Here is a 20,903-nt window from a genome sequence, read left to right on the forward strand (position 1 = left end):
AAATATATAAAAAGCATACATTTTACTACCACTTTAAAGATAGAAATAAAATTTTACTCCAAATGCGCAAAAGTTGGCAGGTATGGGAATGAATGAGTATGATTAGGTGGATTCAAGCATTGAGGACAGCAATATCACAAACTTTAAAAAGAAATGTTAGACACCTGCAAGTTTCACCTCTTCGTCGCTTTGAAACTAAACCGTGGGAACTCAAAAAAGCAAGTTTTTCAGGAGAGCGATTTCAAACTTTCCGCGCTAATGCTAAACGCGGTAACTGCTCTCTGAATTAATTTTATGGAACTATGAAGATAACACGTTGTTTCTCTAAAAGGGTGATTTTTTTTACACAAAACGACCCAAATATCTCATTTTTCGATTTTTTTTTTTGAGTTACTACGGTTTAGTTTCAAAGCGATGTCTTGTAGAATAATTTCTTAACAGTCTTCTAAGCCTAAGTCACTTTTTGTGTGACAGTGCTTCTACTTGAAAACACGCTAAAATGAATACTATTCAGAATTAGGGTATTCTTTTACGCCTATATAGAAAACATTTAGTTTTCATTTTACATTGCAAAAGATGAATGTCATGACGAAGTAGTGACATTGAAACTCAGAGGACTTTTCTTTTATTCAAATGTATATCCTTGTAATGTTTTTTTTTTTAAGAAGAAATTCATCCGCAAGTTTTACTGTGAAAAGAGACAGTGATTTCGCTGCACTTGTTTAGGTGTGGTTTATAATTAAAGCACCATACTTTTCTTGCTTAGATCTTCCTCCCTCCATTTGATAGTAAACAGTTTTAATGCGTAGTGGTGGAATGAAACTATTATACTAAAAACACACCTGCCAACTTTTAATCCCTTTCATTATCATTTTCCCCAGTGGTATTAAAACTTCAATTTTAAGCAAACAAATACGTTGTATTTGAGAAAACTTAAGTTGACAATCATGATAGTAACGCATATCTATATATGTGCTTAATTTTTGTAAGAATAGTGGTGATCAAAATCATTTAAAAATTAAGTTCATAAAGGAAAAAAATAGTATATATTAACTACCACTTTAAATATGAAAATAAAATCTTCCACAAAATCCGGAAGAGTTAGCAGGTATGTAAAAATGACTTAAATATTTTGTCGCCGGCAAAAAATATATTTTTAAAAATTCGAAATATATACGCGCACACACACATGACATTACAGATATATATTAAAAGTATTATTATTAAAACACTAGTAAGCAGGGAGCTAATGTTACCGTAAATTAAACAAATGTCGATAATTTAATTTCTGTGTAAAGAAAGTATATACGAGAAATTTTCTCCTTGTAAACCACTTAACTACAAGGAAGTACATTAAAATACGAAATACTTTCTAGCATAAACTTTAATTTGCTAAAACTACTAGGATTTTTCAAGGACGGCGGGAGCCTTGGTATGGTATTTAGGGTTATATAAATTTACCCATTAAAATTTAGTCAATAAAAGTAGCCTTTGTAATGAAAAGTTTATTTCTTCCTAATACTCTTTTAGCTTCTAAAAAGCACTCTTATTAGTTCAAAATAGGAATATTTATGTTATTGGTAAATTACAGGAAAAAGGGTTATAGTGCTTCTACAAAATATTGAAAACCTTATGCTACCACTTCTTCCTTTTTGAGAGAAGTAATCTTCTTTAAAAGGACGCTAGAAATAATGAGAAAAATTTTCTAGCGTTGGACCGAGAAAATCCTATCACTTGAATGCGAACCTATCATATGAATATGAATCCTATCACTTGAATGTGAACCTATCATATGAATATGAAACCTATCACTTGAATGCGAACCTCCATAGCATAATTTCAGAACAAAATATAGACATTATCAGGGTGGTCACGGTCTGGAAAAGTTTAAGAAGTGGTGACAACTGTTTCACGAGATTGTCGTAAATTTTAAAGGTTTCATTTCACGTCGAATTTAAGAATTCAGTTAATAAGCTGTAATATATATTCACGACTGCCATCTTTAGACGTTTTTGTAAGAATTCATTCTAGTGGTAGCTAAGTTTATGTTTTAATGTATTATTTTATATTCATTTAACCTTTTTTTCTACACCACTGTACATAAATAATTTAAAAGCTCATCTGCAACTCCACTTTGTTCTAATCTTTCCTTGTAAGACTTTTAAATTGTTGGCAAAATTACTAAAAAAAAATTGAGATATATGGTTTTTAAATGTCTACCACTCTATTAAATATTTCGCAAAAAGCAAGCACTGAATTTGGCTGGCCAGTATATATTTCATACCTGCCAACTTTTAATCCCTTCCATTATCATTTTCCCCAGTGGTATTAAAATGGAATTAAAACTTCAATTTTAAGCAAACAAATACGTTGTATTTGAGAAAACTTAAGTTGACAACCATGCTAGTAACGCTTATTAATATCTGTGCTTAATTTTTGTAAGAATAGTGGTGATCAATATCATTTAAAAATTGAGATTATAAAAGAAAAAATAGTATATAATTACTACCACTTGAAATATGAATATAAAATCTTCCGCAAAATCCGGAAGAGTTGGCAGTATTTCATTTACAAATGTTTTTGTTCCATCGTCAAAACATTTTGATTTCCCTGATGTCATGGAACTACCTCACAATTTATAACGAGAGCAGAAAATAGTACAGAAGTAAGCTGAAAAGAATAAATCGAACAGTAAAAGATTATTAATTCCTGAGTTCATGTACTTACTTCTTTTATATCAAAATGCAAGATATTGGATAGATAGAGTGGGGTTTCATTCAGTAAAGTGTAAAAACCCCAATTCATGCCAAAGTGAGTCAAAATCAGTCCCCACATTGGAGAAGATGTCATGATGGCTTTCCAAGGAATTGGAGCTCTCTACAAGGATTATACAATGTTATTTACAAATATGGACCCGATTTGATGAGTTTATATTTAAACAGTAAAATCTAATCGCCCCCTGTTCCACAGTAAAATGGTCGCAAACACGTTGAATGCCACGCTACTTTTACATGTCTTGCCCGTCTGGCCAAACGGTAAATAACTACAAACAAAATTTGAAAATATTTGACAGATTTTGCTAGTTTTTAAAAAGGTTTAGCACAACATATCAGAAAAAAGTGGTGAATCATATATTCCTAATAATTTATTAGAGGATATTAATAAGGGACTATGTTACGTCCTTTAACATAGTCCCTTAAGAGCTTGTCAGCATAAGACGGGCCATTAATGGTCCAATCAGATCTAGTGCGCTTGCAACGTCAAGTAAGTATTTATCTTTTAAGAACGAATGCTTTCCTTGTTTGTCGAAATGTGTGGTAAGTATAGGATTCCAGTAAGACTACGAAACTATATCCTTATTTTAATAATTCTATGATATACATCATGAAAGATAACACTGAAAAAATTTCTGTCTGACGTCGTGCCTAACTTTTAAAAGCTTTTATATAGTTTTGAATGCATATTTGTTTAACTTGATATAAAAAAAAAAAAAAAAAAAAAAAAACGGAACTATATATGTAATTTGAGGAGGATCACTTAAATCCTAAATTGCAATCGTCTTTTCATATCTTGTAAGGGAGTAAAATTTATTTATTTCCTTCATAGTTTGTGGAACTGTAAAATATCATTAGTTTGCTGTATTGCATTTTAGAGCTTTACAAAAAAATTTCTATTTTAAGATCAATCAGGAGGTTTTTGTTTCATACAAAATAAAAACTTTTTTAACACGTTAAATGCCACGCTACTTTTACATGGCTTGCCCGTTTGGCCAAACGGTAATTAACTCCAGACTAAATTTGCAAAATAGTCAGATTTTTTTAGTTTTTTAACAGATTTAACGTAATATATATATAAAAAAAATTGGTGAATTATATATGTCTACGAATTGTTTAAAAATAGTGGTGGATAAAAATCTGCTAAATTGAATTTATTAAGCAAAGAATCACAATTAATTAACTACCATTTGAAAATACTTATTCGCTTTCAAGAGCAAGTTGGCATCTGGGTGTATATAAATAAAACTACTTTTGTGTGTTCTATATTATTTTGTGTATTCTTCGTTAATTTCTTCAAACCATTTTAGTAACGATAATAATATTTAAAAAAAAATTTACTCGAATTATTTGTTTCTAATAATCTTGGCTTCGCCGGTCACCTGTGACCCCTGTGGAGGTACGAACAAACTCAGTGCGAGTCACCGGTGATCCCCATGGCCATTCAACCCGTCAATTAATATGTAGTAATAGTTTTCGTCAGTATATGTTGAATGAGGGAAAGATTAAAACGAAATATTCTTACTACCAGTTTTTAATTTTTTCCAGATAAGTTGTTGACTTTCTCAATTTAGATAATATACTAAAGCAAAGAAAATTCTGATGAAATAATTACTTTTATTCCTGATTCTTTCTGATTAGTTTGCAACCCAGTTAACTCTGTTTTTAAAATTCGAGGACCCATTTCTGGCGGACAATTATTCTTACACTGGCTTCTCTTGTGTATTCTTCGTTAATATTATTACACTGGCTTCTCTTGTGTATTCTTCGTTAATTTCTTCAAACCATTTTAGTAACGATAATAATATTTAAAAAAAAATTTACTCGAATTATTTGTTTCTAATAATCTTGGCTTCGCCGGTCACCTGTGACCCCTGTGGAGGTACGAACAAACTCAGTGCGAGTCACCGGTGATCCCCATGGCCATTCAACCCGTCAATTAATATATAGTAATAGTTTTCGTCAGTATATGTTGAATGAGGGAAAGATTAAAACGAAATATTCTTACTACCAGTTTTTAATTTTTTCCAGATAAGTTGTTGACTTTCTCAATTTAGATAATATACTAAAGCAAAGAAAATTCTGATGAAATAATTACTTTTATTCCTGATTCTTTCTGATTAGTTTGCAACCCAGTTAACTCTGTTTTTAAAATTCGAGGACCCATTTCTGGCGACTCAGATACCAGAACTGTCCACAGAATGAAAGTCACGACTCCAAGTATACCTAAAATTGAAAACAAAAATCAATAATTAACAAGAAAACCAGTAAATTCAGGGAAAACAAAATAGTTTTAAAGTAATTTGTAAAGCTGAAGTTAAAATCAGTCCTTAATACATTGGGGAAGAAAATATTTGTTGTACTTATGCCAATACTTGTTCTTACCTAATTCGGGAGTAAATTCTTCAAATTTAAAATTAATTTTGTTTGGAAAATGACAGCTTTTTTTTTACAGATTGATATTTTTAGATTACTCAATTTTTTGTTCAAACGAAGAAGCTTATGAAGAATGTATAGGTTTATACATACCTGCCAACTTTTAACCCCTTCCATTATCATTTTTCCCAGTGGTATTAAAATGGAATTAAAACTTCAATTTTAAGCAAACAAATACGTTGTACAGTAGAGAACCGATTATCCGGAACGATCGGGACTATCGCTATTCCGGATAACTGATTTTTCCGGTTTTCTGAATCGCTACAAAAAACCGTTATTTTAGTGTGAAACCCAACTAAAAAATGAAAAATATTTGGAAATGATCTTAAAAATAAGAAAAAACGATGAGGTAATACACTAATGATTATTTCTGAAATGATGGTAAGGTAAACATCTTTCGAAAAAGAAAGAAAAATCCTAAAATCTTATGAGTAAAAAAAATTTTTTTTTTTTTAAATTGCGGGAAAATTTATCGAATTTCGTTCCGGTTTTTTGGTTTTCTGATTTCCGGATAACGGGTTCTGTACTGTATTTGAGAAAACTTAAGTTGACTACCATGATAGTAACGCATATTAATATATGTGCTTAATTTTTGTAAGAATAGTGGAGATCAATATCATTTAAAAATTAAGATTATAAAAGAAAAAATAGTATATAATTACTACCACTTTAAATATGAAAATAAAATCTTAAAAGAAAATCCGGAAGAGTTAGCAGGTATGGTTTATATATGTTACCGTGAATGAGCGAAATCTAGAGAAGTCTACTTTCACCGGTGAATGTCAACAATCGCATAGGATAGATGTGGCACTTGACCTTAAAAAGACATTGATGTAGGGCATACCGGGCAAATGTATCCCTGGCAGTGGCACTTAACTAGACCTAGTATATATTTCGGACATTTACCAAAGCGACTATGTGATTGTCAGCATTCACTGGTTGAAGTCAACAACCACCGATTTCGGTCATTCACAGTAACATAAACATACAATATTTACGTGTCTGAAAATAATACTTAAGACAAAAGACTTATGACTTTAATCTATCGCATGATAAACTTTAATATATTATACGATTTTTTCTACCACTCCCTGCCTAGCAGATAAGTAGAGACACTTTACTATACACTTAGATCTTGGTTAAAAATATATTCTAAAATTGTAAAAACACTACAGCTTGAAAGCAGAAAACTGATTGCAGAAAGATTATTGCTTGAAAATGAGTGGTATTTGGAAAAATTTACCTTTAACACAGAAAAACACGACGGTATTTCACAACCATAAATTATTAAACTGCTAAAGATAATATTTTCACTCCTTTTTAGCTAAATTAATATAAAATAATGAAAGAGCAAGCTTAATAAAAATTTTGTGTCAAAGGGTTATAAACCAAGCATCAAGCTGTAAAAAAATATTTTATGAAATTTTTTCTTTTGAAGTGCCGAGCGATTATTTTTTTATTATAATTTTCTCTTCTGAATTACCCATTTAACATTTTTTTTATTTTATCTCTGAAAGATCATTTTTTATATTTTGAATTTAAAATATTCTTTTTGCATTATTAAAATTTTTTTTAAACATTTAGCATATTTTACGGAAAAACACTTGCTGTTTCATATGATGCCTTGCATTTTCATTTGATTCCTATTAGAGAATTTCAGAAATAATTTTATTTCTAAATAAGCAACAAAAAACGCTTATAACTAATTAGAATTTTGTCTTAAAAAAATTCCCAACCGTGATAAAACACATTAAAGTCTACTTTATGCACATAGTTTAAAAAAAATAAACTTTCGATTTTTACGCACTTTTATACTGCAACCCTTTGCGACGTACAAAAATTTTGATCAAAATTTTAGCCAGGAAGGAGTATAGAAATGCAGTCCTTGTACAGGGATTCCACGGGCGACTATAAATGTAAGAAGTGGTAGAGACTATCAATTCATATAATCTATTTCATAATGAAAGCAACCACTATGAATCGCATAACAAATTATTCATGTTTTAAGCAATGGCATTCTTTGCATTATCTTTCAGTAGTAAACTGAAAGAAATATTATAGAAAAATTGCTAATTTCAATTTTTATTAAAAGATTTTTCCTGTTTATTAGTCACCACTTTTAACTTTTTTAGCCACTCGCGGCATCCCAGTTGTATGAACTTTCAGCATTAAGCTATCTTTTTCCCTATATTTCACTAAATATAGCATCATTGATAAAAACACAATGTTTATGATATGGTGAATTTTTTTACATTTTTAGTAGTTATATATTGGTTAAAAATAAGTGGATTCATTGTTAAACCACCGTGTAACAAAGAGGTTAAAAGTGACATATTTTGTGCATTACATTAAAATCAACCTCTTATTGTTTTGTTTTATTTTATAACCGGCCCTGAAGAACCGACCCCATTCTAAATTTTTATCTCCGTAGTTTTGTAATTTTGAACCCAGTCCAGAATGTACGGGAACTTCTGTCTCAAGCACTGAAAGAAAAAAAGCTTTGAGGAGGGCTTTTTGATAGAACTAACTGTGAATCGCGTTACATGGTTGGGAAAACCTCGCATATTTATCTTGTTATGGGTTCTAATCCATGATCCGTCTACCACTGAGAATATTTCACGTCATCACTTTGGGGTCTGGAGAAGAATTCGTATCAACCATGATGATTAACCATCAAGAGCAGTTTTACTCTCATGAACCAACAGGTTCGTGAAGGTTCATGATGGTTTCAACTATATATTTCTCTGATGGTTTAATGGGAATTCTTGTTCCTTTTCAGCAATATACCATCGAAATTTTTTTATATATATATATATGTTGGACCATCATAAATCAGTTCGAATGCCTATATTGGGATGAAGGTGGTTCATGATCGTTCCAACATTTGATTTCTAAGATACTATATGATGGAAATTCGTGATGATTCACCATGAACAAACCATCAAAACAAGTTGCTATTCTTATGTTGGATCCTCATAAATCAGTCCGAATTCTTACTTTGAGATAATGGTTACTTATGTGGGTTACCATCAAGATTATGTTCGTTCATCAATGGAAGACCATCAAAAATATTCACTTGGGTAAATATCTGGGCTCCTGAACCCTATTCCCATCCATTTTCACCTTGAACTTTGTCGTGTTTCGATGCTGTGCAAATGAAGTAAAGGAATATTCGTGTTGATCATTGAGTTCTGACTGTGCATATATAATAAATATTCAGTAGGGTTATAAGACCAAAATGTTAAAATCTGAGATATAAAACTTCAGATTCGCTTCGGATCTCTATAGAGAAAATAAAATACTTTGGTAGCTACAAATATAATACTATAAATAAATTATTGTAATATTACTACCGCTTTTTACTAGGAACGTATGAACTCTGCCTGAGCAATTGATGAACGGTAAAACGGTTTAAGTGTTAAGAATAATAAAGCAATGGTCTCACCAAATACATAGAATGCAGATGGCCAACCACCAAGAAATGTGCTATCACACAGCTGTCCTGATACAATAAGAGAGACGACTGTTCCTATAGTGGTGCCTATAGAAATCATGGTTAGAGTACTAGTGCGTTCCATTTCACCTGCCCATCGACCTACTAGGACATTCATAGCTGGATACGTCACACCCTGGATGTAGGGAAAAAAGTTTTGTAGCTCATAAAAATAGTAAACACACCTAAAATTATGCATGAATAAATTTTTTTTAATAATTATAACGAAAAACATGGAATTTTAAGAAATGATTAACTAACTAAAATATAAACACCAATTGAATCGTTTGGAGAATAATAAAAGGAGGAACTTATCGAAGAAATGTCAAAAAAAGATAGATTTATATTCTTTGGATAGAAATGGTCTTTATTTCTGCTTTTGATAGAAATAAAGATGCACATTTATACGAACGTTAGATGAAAGAAGAAAGTACTTCAATGGTAATTAATGTAAAATGATTGTTCCATTTCTTAACAATTGGCACATTCCGGGAATATTTGGTCCCTATCTTGTTTGACAAACATGTTTAACTCTTTTCTGTGCCGCAAATTTTGACTGTTAATTTTAAGATTGTGGCATTTTAGCAATCGCGACTGTCCAAGTAAACAAGCTCTTACAAAAATTTGAGGTATTTTTGAAGTTTATATGAGGTTGTTCTGAGGTGTCAATGTTGATTTGAGGTTTATTCGTAGTTGATTTCAAAAACTATTCTAAAAGATTAATCTCCCAAATTGTAGATTCAAAGTGTATGAATTTGTTTTATTCACACTTGAGGTTGTTTTGAGGTTGATGGACAGCTACTTTAAAGAAACCACCTTAGGGAGGTAGTTATTGAGGTGTACGGATTATATTTTCTACATATCACGCAAACACGCTTATATGAGGTCATAATAATTTCACCCGATCTGAACTAAAATTATTTGATTTATCTATGCGGTTGAATTTGTGGTTTATTAATGAGGTTATCTTTGATGCAAAACAAAGTCTCATTATCTACCTCAGGTGTATTTTGTTTTTTACATCTGTCAACCTCGAAACAACCTCAGAAATACTTTATTTTTTTGTAAGGGCATGCACTCGAACTCTGTATTGTTTATTTCTTTTTCTTTTTTTAAATGATCTCTCAAAACTGTGGGCATTTGAAATTCTTGAATTTTTAGGGTTTGAAATAATTTTGGAATTATTATGTTCACAACAACAATCTTGAGCTCTTGACCTGCTCTATTTCGAGTTAGAAAGTATATAGCTGCTTACTAAAGCTTATTCTACAAAGCGATATTTTCTAACGGGTAATTTTGTTTTTAAATGAAGAAATAAATTATGTAATTTCTGATCTCAAATCTGCAGTATTTCATTAGATATTAGTGATATTAAGTAATTTTTGCGAGTTTGACGTGAAATTTTGTTTTAGTTATTAAGAGATTTAGTGTTAAAAAAAGTGACATGGTTGCTAGGGTTAGAAAGAGCTCGCTTTTTTGGCGGTTATAATTTAGTCTCTTTTTACTTGTTAATTACTCGTTCATTATTTTTTCACTTGTTATACTGTGTGTTCTTGGTGCAAGCTATGTACCATCATACGGTAGAGTTAACCTTATGTTCAAGATACAAGATTAAGTTCATTTTACAGCTTTCATTTAATAAATTATGTAATTTCTGATATCAAATCTGTAGTATTTCATAAGATATTAGTGATATTAAGTAATTCTGGTGATTTTGAAGTGAAATTTTGTTTTAGTTATTTATTGATTTATTGTTAAAAAAAGGTAACATGGTTGCTCGGTTTAGAAAGATCTCGCGTTTTTGGTGGTTCTGATTTGGACTCTTTTTACTTGTGTATTACTGTTTGTTCTTGGTGCAAGTCGTGTACCATCATACGTTAGTGTTAACCTTTTGTTCAAGATGCAAGATTAAGTTCATTTTACAACTTATCATTTAAGTTTAAATTTCGAATTTGGTATATTCTTAACAAGGTAAGAAGTGTTTTACAACGATTCTTTTTTCAAGCTATAATTCTTGAAATGACAAGTCTTCAAAGACGATCTCTTAACGATTCGCCTTTTAAACACAAATAATAAATCAGGTGACAAATATGCGTACGTATAGAAGAAATACTACACAAGAGAGTTTCTAAAACACAATGATCACCTTGTGAGCCAAATGGTTTCAAAACACACCAAACACAGTAACCCGAAAGCATTTAACCTACCCTTACATCTACAGTTTTTAAAGAGAGATTTTGAGAAACATTTTTATTTGTATATAAATTGAATTAACACATTATTTTTATATACAAATAATATTTATTTACAATTCTATTTATATACAATTCCAAAACAAAGCAAACAAACCTTAAGAAGTAAGCAAAGAATTTTTTTAAGGAATACCAATATTAAATTGCAAGAAATATTTATAAATTTTTGGAGCACATCTTGTTTTTAAATTTCAAAATGAAATTTACGATACGTGCAAGCTGAACAAAAATTTCTAATAAAAACCTTGCAATTTAGATCCATTGCGTGAGAATCTTTGTCCGTCATGTTTCGTAGTTCTAGAACTCCATTCCGTATTGTCAGTTCCCTAAATGCCTTTGCCCTCTTGCTGCAATCTTCTAAACTTAGAACATTGCTTCTAAGAGTAAAAATGTTAGATGAAATAGTTCCTATTTCATTTTTAAATAAAGAAGGCAGATTCTCATTCGAAAAAACTGACATTTCCAGTTTGAAAAAGAAAAGCTTTGGAACGGAAATCTCTCTATGTTTAAAATATCAAGCATAGCAGAATGAAATATAGCCATTCAAGACTTAGCCGAGAAATCCAATCAGCGCTCTCCAAATCTCTTTTTAGAAACTGTAGGTGTAAAATTAGGTTGCATGCAACCCGGAAGTATAGGCAGTCAAGAGCTTTCAGCGCTTCCTATTGCAGATAACAACATTCATGTGTAGAAATGTATTTTTCTTTAGAAAATAATAGTTTATTATACCTCGCCAAGGCCTTCGATAGTCCTGGCCGCAACCAAAGCCCAGACGCTCCAATTAGCAGCTAATGGTGTGAGTAAGGTGAATATGGCTGTGACGAGTATTCCCATTCCATATAGTGCTTTGGCGCTGTATTTTTCTGCCATTATGCCACCAGGAATTTGAGTCAGGAAGTAACCATAGTAAAATGATCCTAAAACTAGATGCTGTGTTTGAGAATCCCAGTCGAATCCTCCCCTTGACTGAAAAAAATCAATAAATATTTATGCTATAAAGGATAATTATAAATAAAGTTATTCTGTTGTGGTGTTTCTATAGGCACATGCGAATATCAGCAAGCTTGTTTCATTTAACCATGTAAATTTGAGGAAGAAGGTGCGTTTCTTGTTTTTCAGTGGCACAGAGAATACGACTTCAGCTGATCATAATTCTGATCTGATCCAGAGAACGATCAGTCAGGTGTAATTTGCTATGGGGACATGGGAAACTTTGTGACACTACAGATTTAATGTGCACCAGGCACCATTTTTTACTACACGGGGAATCTTCAGCGGGTTGAGATCTAACTCACGAACTCACTTTCACATGGGCTGTGGTTGTTAGGTCACGCTGTGGAACTTCTTTTTTAAAAAAATTAAACAGAAATGAATCAAGTTAGTATAGCAGTTCAAGTCATAATCCTTTATTAATATTAGATGATTATTGCTATCTAAATTCAAAATTACCTCTAGCCTTCTAAAATGATATACGGAACTGATAAGAAAAAATTATAATACGTTTATGATGGTAAAAGCGAAATGAGATGGAAAAAAAGAAAAGCTAATAATAAAATAATTTCATTTATAGCTAGTTTTCAAGAGAAGTAAAATAATTCGTTTTTTTTTCTTTAAAAAAAATCTTTTCAACATTATGTACTTTTTCTAGGATAGATCTCGGCACATGGGCACCAAACGCCATTAACCAATTCATCGGATTTAGATTGACCTATGATGAGAAGTCATTAATATGTAAAACTTTAATCCACCGACAGTTTTCTACGTAAAAAGCCGTATTTATCATGCTGCTTTCTCCACATAGCAAAACTGTTTTTTCATGTCATTAGATATGTAACTAGTGTATAGGGGACAAATATTCTCCAAACTTTTTCCATTGATAAACCACCAGTGAGTTAAACTGTAGGTAAAAGGGGTTGGGGAAATATCTTCACTGTTAAATAATGTATATGTTATAGTGAATGACCGAACTAAAGATAATGTCAACTTTCGCCGATGAATGTCAACAATCATATATCCGCTTTGATGAATGTCTTAAATATTTGTTATATCCGATTCGACATTAATTTATTCGTTGCAATTATCATATTTATTTGATATTTTAATATCTGCGGAGGATAGATTAGGAGAAACATCAGTGCTCAGAGTACCGGTAAAATGCATGCTGGTTAGTGGCACTTGACCTTCAAAAGCATTGATATAGGGCATACCGGGCAAATGTATACAGGGCAGTGGCACTGTAGTCATCATCATCATCATCGAAATATATCTGGGTGCTTGGGGCCGTTAGCGGCCTTTTTCCCATTCGTCTTGTATTGTGGTCTTTAACCCGTTTTGTCCCGACTTTACATATTGAAATGATACAAGAAGGGGTTTTATGGAAAAGCTGGTATCGAAATTAATTGGTTTTTCTACTGTTAGGGCATTCAAAAAGTCTTTGATACATCAAAATGTACTTGCTCCTTTTAATTCTAGATCTAGTCAGAAATAACTAAATCATTGTGGTATCTGAGAATCTTTTAATTCACCCAGATAAATGAAAATTCGGAAAAAAGTGTCCCCTCACAATGAATGTCTTTGAAAAAAGGAACTGCCCTAAATATATGACGCTGGGCGTTAACCGGTTAAGGTGGTTCTTTCTGGTAATTGGAATGCAATTGGAATAAAAGGAGATGAAATATTTTGTAATTTAGTTAAAATTACGTGACTGCAAAAATGAGCTGCCATCGGTCTGAGGTTTATGTCTTCTGTTAAGTTTTCAAAAGTAAAAATTTCGTTGAATCCTGCGGTGTCACAATTTATGGTCTTTTCGAAAAATCTGAAATTTAACTTTGCAATGTGATGATCTAAAAAATCTATGGCACTGTAGTCATCGTCGTCCTTGATTTGGCTGAGGCCTTTAGGTCCCGAAGGGGCCTTTTACCTCTTCATCTTCAACTTATTGACAGGGTGGGACAACAGGGTGGGACCAGTCTTGTCTACCCCATGGATGATACCGGCAATTCAGAGAATGTTCCTCTCACTAATTCAAATCTTATCGGCATGACCGATATTTCTTTAAACGCGGATATTATTCCTTCGTCTACGGATGAAATCGCAGCCCCCCTCGCTATTACTTTAACTGAAACTACACCCGCTCCATGTACAAGTAGGACAGCGGACGAGGAGTATGATTCATTAGGCAAAATTAAAGTACTTAGCGATAATTATAATCAAGATGAGTATAGATATGCGGACAAATTATTTGACAAATATAGTGAATTAACTGGCGAATTATTTCGCGCTATGGAATTTATCTTAAATCATAATTTTAGTGAAAGTAATATTCTCAACGAAAGTTTCAAAAAATTGATAATTACGAAAAATGAGATTGATAGAATCAGGGAGAAAGAAAAACCCTCTTACTTTAAATATGAAAAACTTAATGAAGCTATTACCAATACTGCCCATAATTTTTTTGAGAATCTTCAAAATAGCCTCTACGTTTTTAGTAGAGAAATGCCAATTGAAGGATTGGACCCTCTCGCTCCCCCTGTTGTGGCCGGCGCTTTCAATACTGAAAATCATTACGCTCCCCTAAATCTGGAGCCAATGGATGATGTACAGGAATACCCAACTCTACAGCAAAGTGCTAATCGTAGCAATAAACGTAAAAAGCTTTAACTCTTCTCTCTCTTAAACTTGTTTGTTCAATCTCACTACTTCAAAATCATTTTAATTTTCTCTCAGTAAAAGATACTGAACACCAACTTTCACCTTTCAGTTGCGCTTCGGCGATTTATTATTTATTTCCACTCAGATGAATTAGTTGGAGCCCCTAGCGGGGCTGATGCTAAGATAACCAACACATATGAGAATATGAGAAAACGCTTAAAAGCTACCATAATGTTGCTTAAATCAAAATGTTTTTAAATCATTGTATACAATTATTTCATGACGTATGGGTTAGAGGTCTCTGAGCGGCCTAGGCACCCAATTTTTGCTAAATAAAGAAAGAGAGCCTGACAACGCTTAGAATATTCAAGAACTAACGGTACCTGTAAGAAGTTTTAGTTTATGTTCCGATGGGGGAGATATTTCTATTCGATTTAAACAACTAGTTCGTTAGTTCAAAATGATTAATGAACTTTTTCCCCTTTATTTACTGAGAATTATCCAGAAATCTGAAGCATGAAAAGATAATATTAACTCACCGCAGGTGAAATGAAATGAACTGTGCTATTGTGAGATTTAATGTCTTTAATAAGATCTAAGCACGCTACAGAGCTTTGAGCAGATGCGATGTCATCAGAGACTAAAGGATCCTTCACCATGGCAACCAAAGCGACACTTAAATTCACCCTCATGGCATACAGGTTGAAGAAGCCCAAGAAACCCATCACTATGAACACATATCGTCGAAGGGTTCCTGAAATAACGTTAATATATCATAATTATATCAATTCACTTCAATTATTACACGTGGCTTGCCCGTCTGCCTAATTACGTACAAACTAAATTGAAATTATTAGAGATATATTGTTAGTTTGTAAAAGGTTTTGTATATCATGCTTAATAAAAATGGTGAATTATATAAGCTTGCGAATTTTTTAGAAATAGTGGTGGATAAAAATCTGTTAAATTGAATTTATTAAACCAGGAATCACAATTAATAAACTACCACTAGAAAATATTTATTCGCTGTCCGGAGCAAGTTGGCACCTCTGTGTTTATAAATAAAACTGTTTTTCGTGTTCTATATTGTATTAATTTCTTCAAACCATTTTAGTAATGATAATAATATAAAAAAAAGTTAAACATTTACTCGAATTATGTGTTTCTAATAACCTTGGCTTTTCGGTCACCGGTGATAACCGTAGTGCTACGAACAAACTCAGTGCCGGTCACCGGTGACCCCCATGGCATTCAACATGTTAAAATGTTATTAGGACAGATAGTTACAACTTCAGGGGTGCTAACATTGTTGTCGAAGCATTGAAGAACGGAACCAACTATTGTAGCATTTTATAACACGTTAATTATTTATCTAACTTCAGAAAAAATGAGCTCTATGTTTTAATTTCACGGTCATACTAACGAGAAAAACAGAGCCTCTTGTTAGCTACTGGTAATAATGTCATGTTATCAAGATTATTTCGAAACAAGATCAAAGAAGATTGAACAAGTCAGAGTTTGTAAAGTACGTCAGTGCTTACTGGGTTTTCAAGTCGTTAGCAAAAAATGTGTATTGTTTTACTGCCGAAAAAGAAAAGATTATTTCGAAAGTATGAAACAATGCTTTTTTGCAAATAATATGCTATTTTTATAACTGTTGTGAGTTTGCAACTGTTACTCATGGTCAAGTTAAGCCTATCAAAAGACTACGCTTATTTTAAAAATGATGCAAAACGTCAATCTGGAGAAAAGCCACAGGTTTGTAAAAATGAAAAGCCTTTGTGGTCTAATTTTTTAATATTTAAAAACTTACTCCACGGCTGCAATACCTGGGGTTATAAAAATTTGTAAAAACTGTGATTTTGATAATTTTCACCTACGTGGAAAATACCCCCTAATTGACGATTTTTGAAAATGCTTAATAACTTTGGAAAAATTTAAGTTATTTATCTGTTCTAAAGCCCAGATAATTTTGGACTGCAAGGTTATATATATATATATATATAGTTTAAAATCATCGCATTTCTTCAAGAGTAAGCACTTAAAATGTGGCTTTTTTTTTATCTTCTTTGGCAACAGAGCTTCGAAAAACAGCGTTAAGTATATTCAACGGGAATATTTATAACAGTAGAAAGTCGCCAAGTTTAGTGATAAAAAACATTATTTGACAAAGGCATTAGAGAATGATGTAAACAGGCTATCGTAGTCTTGGTAATGCTTAATGTTTCCCTCTAGCATAGATCGAGACTGAAAATATTTGATTTATGTTTAGTGCGAGTTCATCTTGTGCAAGGCTTCTGTTGTCCAGCAAAAACATTCACGTTAACCGAATCATCAAATCATTAGCATACCTGCCAACTTTCAATCCTTTCAAGCACGATATTGACCAGTGGTAGTCAAATGAATTATAAATTGCATTTATAGGTAGAAAAATACCTTGTATATTGAACATGATTATACAGTCTTCAACATCAGTGTTACATATTGATTTATATGTTTATTTCTTTGAAAAGTAGTGGTGGATTAAAAAAGATTATAAATTAAGTTTACAAATGCAATGATTATATAGAAAGCATAAAATTTACTACCACTTCAATTTTAGAAATAAAAATTTCCTCCGAATGCGTAAAAGTTGGCAGGCATGCATTAGGAATTTCCTCGATTTAGTCATTACTTTTCAACGCCACTTTCACATTTTAAATAAATCTTGGGCAATTTTCAATGGAAAATTTGATAAAGTAAGCTAACAATTTTCACTCCGTTTTACTAAAGTTATAAATTTTATCAATCGCGACAACAAGCTTATTCGGTATACAATTGTTATCACACTGGAATTAAAAACTCAAGCCAACGAATGTTAGCTTTTTTTTAAAGACGAGAATCACCAGAGCCAACAATTACTTAATCCAAAAGAAATTATTGAATTATTATGTACGATTAAATATAAAAAGTGGTAAATTAGTTTTTTCATTTTAGCAAATTTCAAAGTTCATGAAAAATAGTGTTGCAAACCACAGATATTTAAGGGAACTTCCAAGATATTTAACGGATAAAATAATTATTAACCCGTTTTATCCCGAATTTATATTCTGAAATGATACAAAAAGTGGTTTTATGAAAAAAGTGGTATAATATATTATCGAAATTAATTGGTTTTTCTACTGTTAGGGCATTCAAAAAGTTATTGATAGATCAAAAAGTACTTACTCCTTACATACCTGCCAACTTTTTATCCCTTCCATTATCATTTTTCCCAGTGGTATTAAAATGGAATTAAAACTTCAATTTTAAGCAAACAAATACATTGTATTTGAGAAAACTTAAGATGACAACCATGATAGTAACGCATATTAATATATGTGCTTAATTTTTGTAATAAATAATGGTGATCAAAATCATTTAAAAATTAAGTTTATAAAAGAAAAAAAAGTATATATTTACTACCACTTTAAATATGAAAATAAAATCTTCCGGAAGAGTTGGTAGGTATGTCCTTAAAATTCTAGATCTAATCAGAAATAACTAAATCATTGTGGTATCTGAGAATCTTTTATTTTACCCAGATAAATGAAAATGCTGAAAAAAGTTTCCCACCACAATGAATGTCTTTGAAAAAAGGAACTGTCCTATATATATGACGCTGGGCGTTAACCGGTTAATACATTTTTTGAATAAGCTAAGTAACATTTCAATATCATACATGCAAACTCTTCCGGATTTTCCAATAGATTTTATTTTCATATTTAAAGTGCTAGTAAATATATACTATTTTTTCTTTTATAAACTTAATTTTTAAATCATTTTGATCACCACTATTCTTACAAAAATAAATATCATGGTTGTCAACCTAAGTTTTCTCAAATACAACGTATTTGTTTGCTCTAAATCGAAGTTTTAATTCCATTTTAATAACACTGGGAAAAATGATAATGGAAGGGATTAAAAGTTGGCAGGTACGTAGTATATGTTCGCAACATCAAAGACAATGAAACTTATTATGTACGTTAACGTTTACGAAGAAAATAAAGTTTGTTTTCCTAATGGTTTAACCCTATCACGCCGACTGTCACAAATACGTGACAGCATAAAACCGTATCAATCAGGGTAAAAGATAAAACTAGTAATCAAAGTAATTCTTCAGCAGTTTATTTGTGGGCGGAGTTATAATTGTTTGATTTATTTATTTCACCGTTACTTTGTTCAAAATAAAACTATTTAGTTATACTTTGAATTAACATTGATTATATATATGATTAAACTAACACTAATTAAATTAAAAGCAAAGTAAGTCTGTCAAATTAGCAACGACTACATTTAAGTTACCGTTTTTTATTTAATTACAACTTGATTCTGATTTCGTACGAATGCTTTTCTGAATCACCCGTCCCCAAGGGGTTAATGGTTGTTTCTTTACCTGGCTTAGAAAAAGACAAACAAGAATGGAAAAATTAAAATTTCGGTTAAGATTCTTAACATTTTTGATCAGTCCTTTTAAGTTTTTTTTAACTAAGAAAATTAGATATATTGCATTTAATTATTTTCACAACAAATATAAATGTTGTGTTAAGTGTTGTTTTAGTAATCTATCTATACTGATCTATGATTTTTTTTAACGTTTTATCTATTTTTTACCTCTTACTTTGTTTTCTTTGTATTTTTCTTAATGTATTAACTTAATTTATTAATGCATTAACTTAATTGTATTTTTCTTAAGCTATTATTAACTTTACCATGCATAGTTGGTAAGCACTCATTGTTGTAGAATTGGCGAAAAAGCAAATGATTTCGTGATTTCGATACTGCGACCATCAAAAAAATTTTTTTTTTCATTTGTGAGGTATGGATAATGATTAGAGTTTCCTGATTAGGTGTAATATCGTGACTCCTAGCTCCACAAAATTTATATATATATGTATATATATATTTTAAGCACAAGCGCCGGTACCATATATAGTATAATTAAACATAAAAGTATGCAATAAATATATGCTGAGTAATTATTAATATATGACAATTTTCATACATTTTTTCTATTTTAGATATTAATATATATTTAAAGTCACTTACTTGAGGGATTTGATGAATTTGGCAATGACTCATCCTTTATCGCAAGGTCCGATTTTGAGTCATTAAGAACATTTTCACAAATGTTATATCTATTCGTTCTTGGTGAAGGTGGCATAATATCAGCCGCTGTGTCAGCCATAATAATTGACTGATATGATTTTTATGAAACTGAATCAAATAGTTTTTGGAAATCTTCAATTCACAACCGCAATCTTCAATTCTTTTGTATAAATTTTACTAGCTTTGGTGAGCATTTTGACGAAACATTTTAAAGTGAACGATATCTTAAAAAGAGCACGACGATTATCACATTTTCAACACAACGCAAAAAACCGGAGCTGAATATTTCGTCATTTGTTTTAAAATACGTTTTTGAGGATCTTATCTTTTTGTTTTCGCCATAATGACGAAACATAAAAAAATCAATGTGGAATGCAGAGAAAAGCTATCGAACGAAATTATGAAGCGTGAAGCGCAATTAAAGTATAAAAATAGTTCATCGGTAGTTGTTTTTAATAAAATAGTTCCACACCAGCTTTAAATTCCAACAAACACATTATATTTAAACATCCGCAGACGATTTCTTATACCTGAACGATTCGAGTAACTTTAACGACTCTGTTTAAACCGCTTGCATTTATTATTATTGCTGTTTTGATTTCGCAATTGTTTTCGATTTACGTCATTATTTGCAGCTTTCGTTGGAGGTTTTAAAAAAAATGAGACTCAGGCACGAGTCTTTATAAAACGAAAGCTCTTCTAATTGTGATTGTCACTTTTTCATTTCCTTTGCCCACTTAGTTGTTCCAACGAATTCATTTGAGTTCATGAACTCTAATATTAATTTCGTTTCACTCAATCTACTCTTATTAAAGTTTCTAAGAAGTCTCAGAAGTTAGAAAGAAATTGTGAAACGTTTTAACTTATAATTCAGACATAGCTTATGTTACTCGAGTCCTTATCTTTCAGTCTGCACTGTCTTAGAGTTTTATCTTGTTATATTGAATGGTATGTAGTATACGATCTCGTAAATAATGTAAGAAAAGAGAAGGAAAAGATTCATATCTTTTAAGTTTGCGCATAATAAATTTCACTACCTGCCTTGCAATGAGATATAAATTTATTATAAATTAAATTACTCCTATTGTTCAAATTATGAACTTTGTAATATAAAATTTAAAAAAATATTCTTGTGATACCTATAAATATATTAAATCGCTGTTGCTATGA

The 20,903-nt window shown here is 31.3% G+C and overlaps 1 protein-coding gene across 1 annotated transcript in view; it reads right to left on the bottom strand.

The window, feature by feature from the left end:
- Positions 1-20,639, bottom strand: part of LOC107438174 (putative inorganic phosphate cotransporter) — a 34,621-nt gene extending 13,982 nt beyond the window's left edge. Inside the window, exons 1-6 of the mRNA XM_087160690.1 lie at positions 19,674-20,639; positions 15,146-15,360; positions 11,685-11,921; positions 8,656-8,839; positions 4,873-5,000; positions 2,728-2,877 (exon numbers count right to left, since the gene is read on the bottom strand). Coding sequence (XP_087016816.1) covers positions 2,728-2,877; positions 4,873-5,000; positions 8,656-8,839; positions 11,685-11,921; positions 15,146-15,360; positions 19,674-19,812 — 1,053 coding nt within the window. The 5' untranslated portion in view covers positions 19,813-20,639. The remainder of the gene's footprint in view (positions 1-2,727; positions 2,878-4,872; positions 5,001-8,655; positions 8,840-11,684; positions 11,922-15,145; positions 15,361-19,673) is intronic.
- Between the last annotated feature and the right edge of the window lie 264 nt (positions 20,640-20,903).

This window comes from Parasteatoda tepidariorum, chromosome 4 (assembly GCF_982258835.1).
Source record: "Parasteatoda tepidariorum strain Cologne lab strain chromosome 4, Ptep-v5.0, whole genome shotgun sequence".
In the NCBI taxonomy this organism is placed as follows: domain Eukaryota; kingdom Metazoa; phylum Arthropoda; class Arachnida; order Araneae; family Theridiidae; genus Parasteatoda; species Parasteatoda tepidariorum.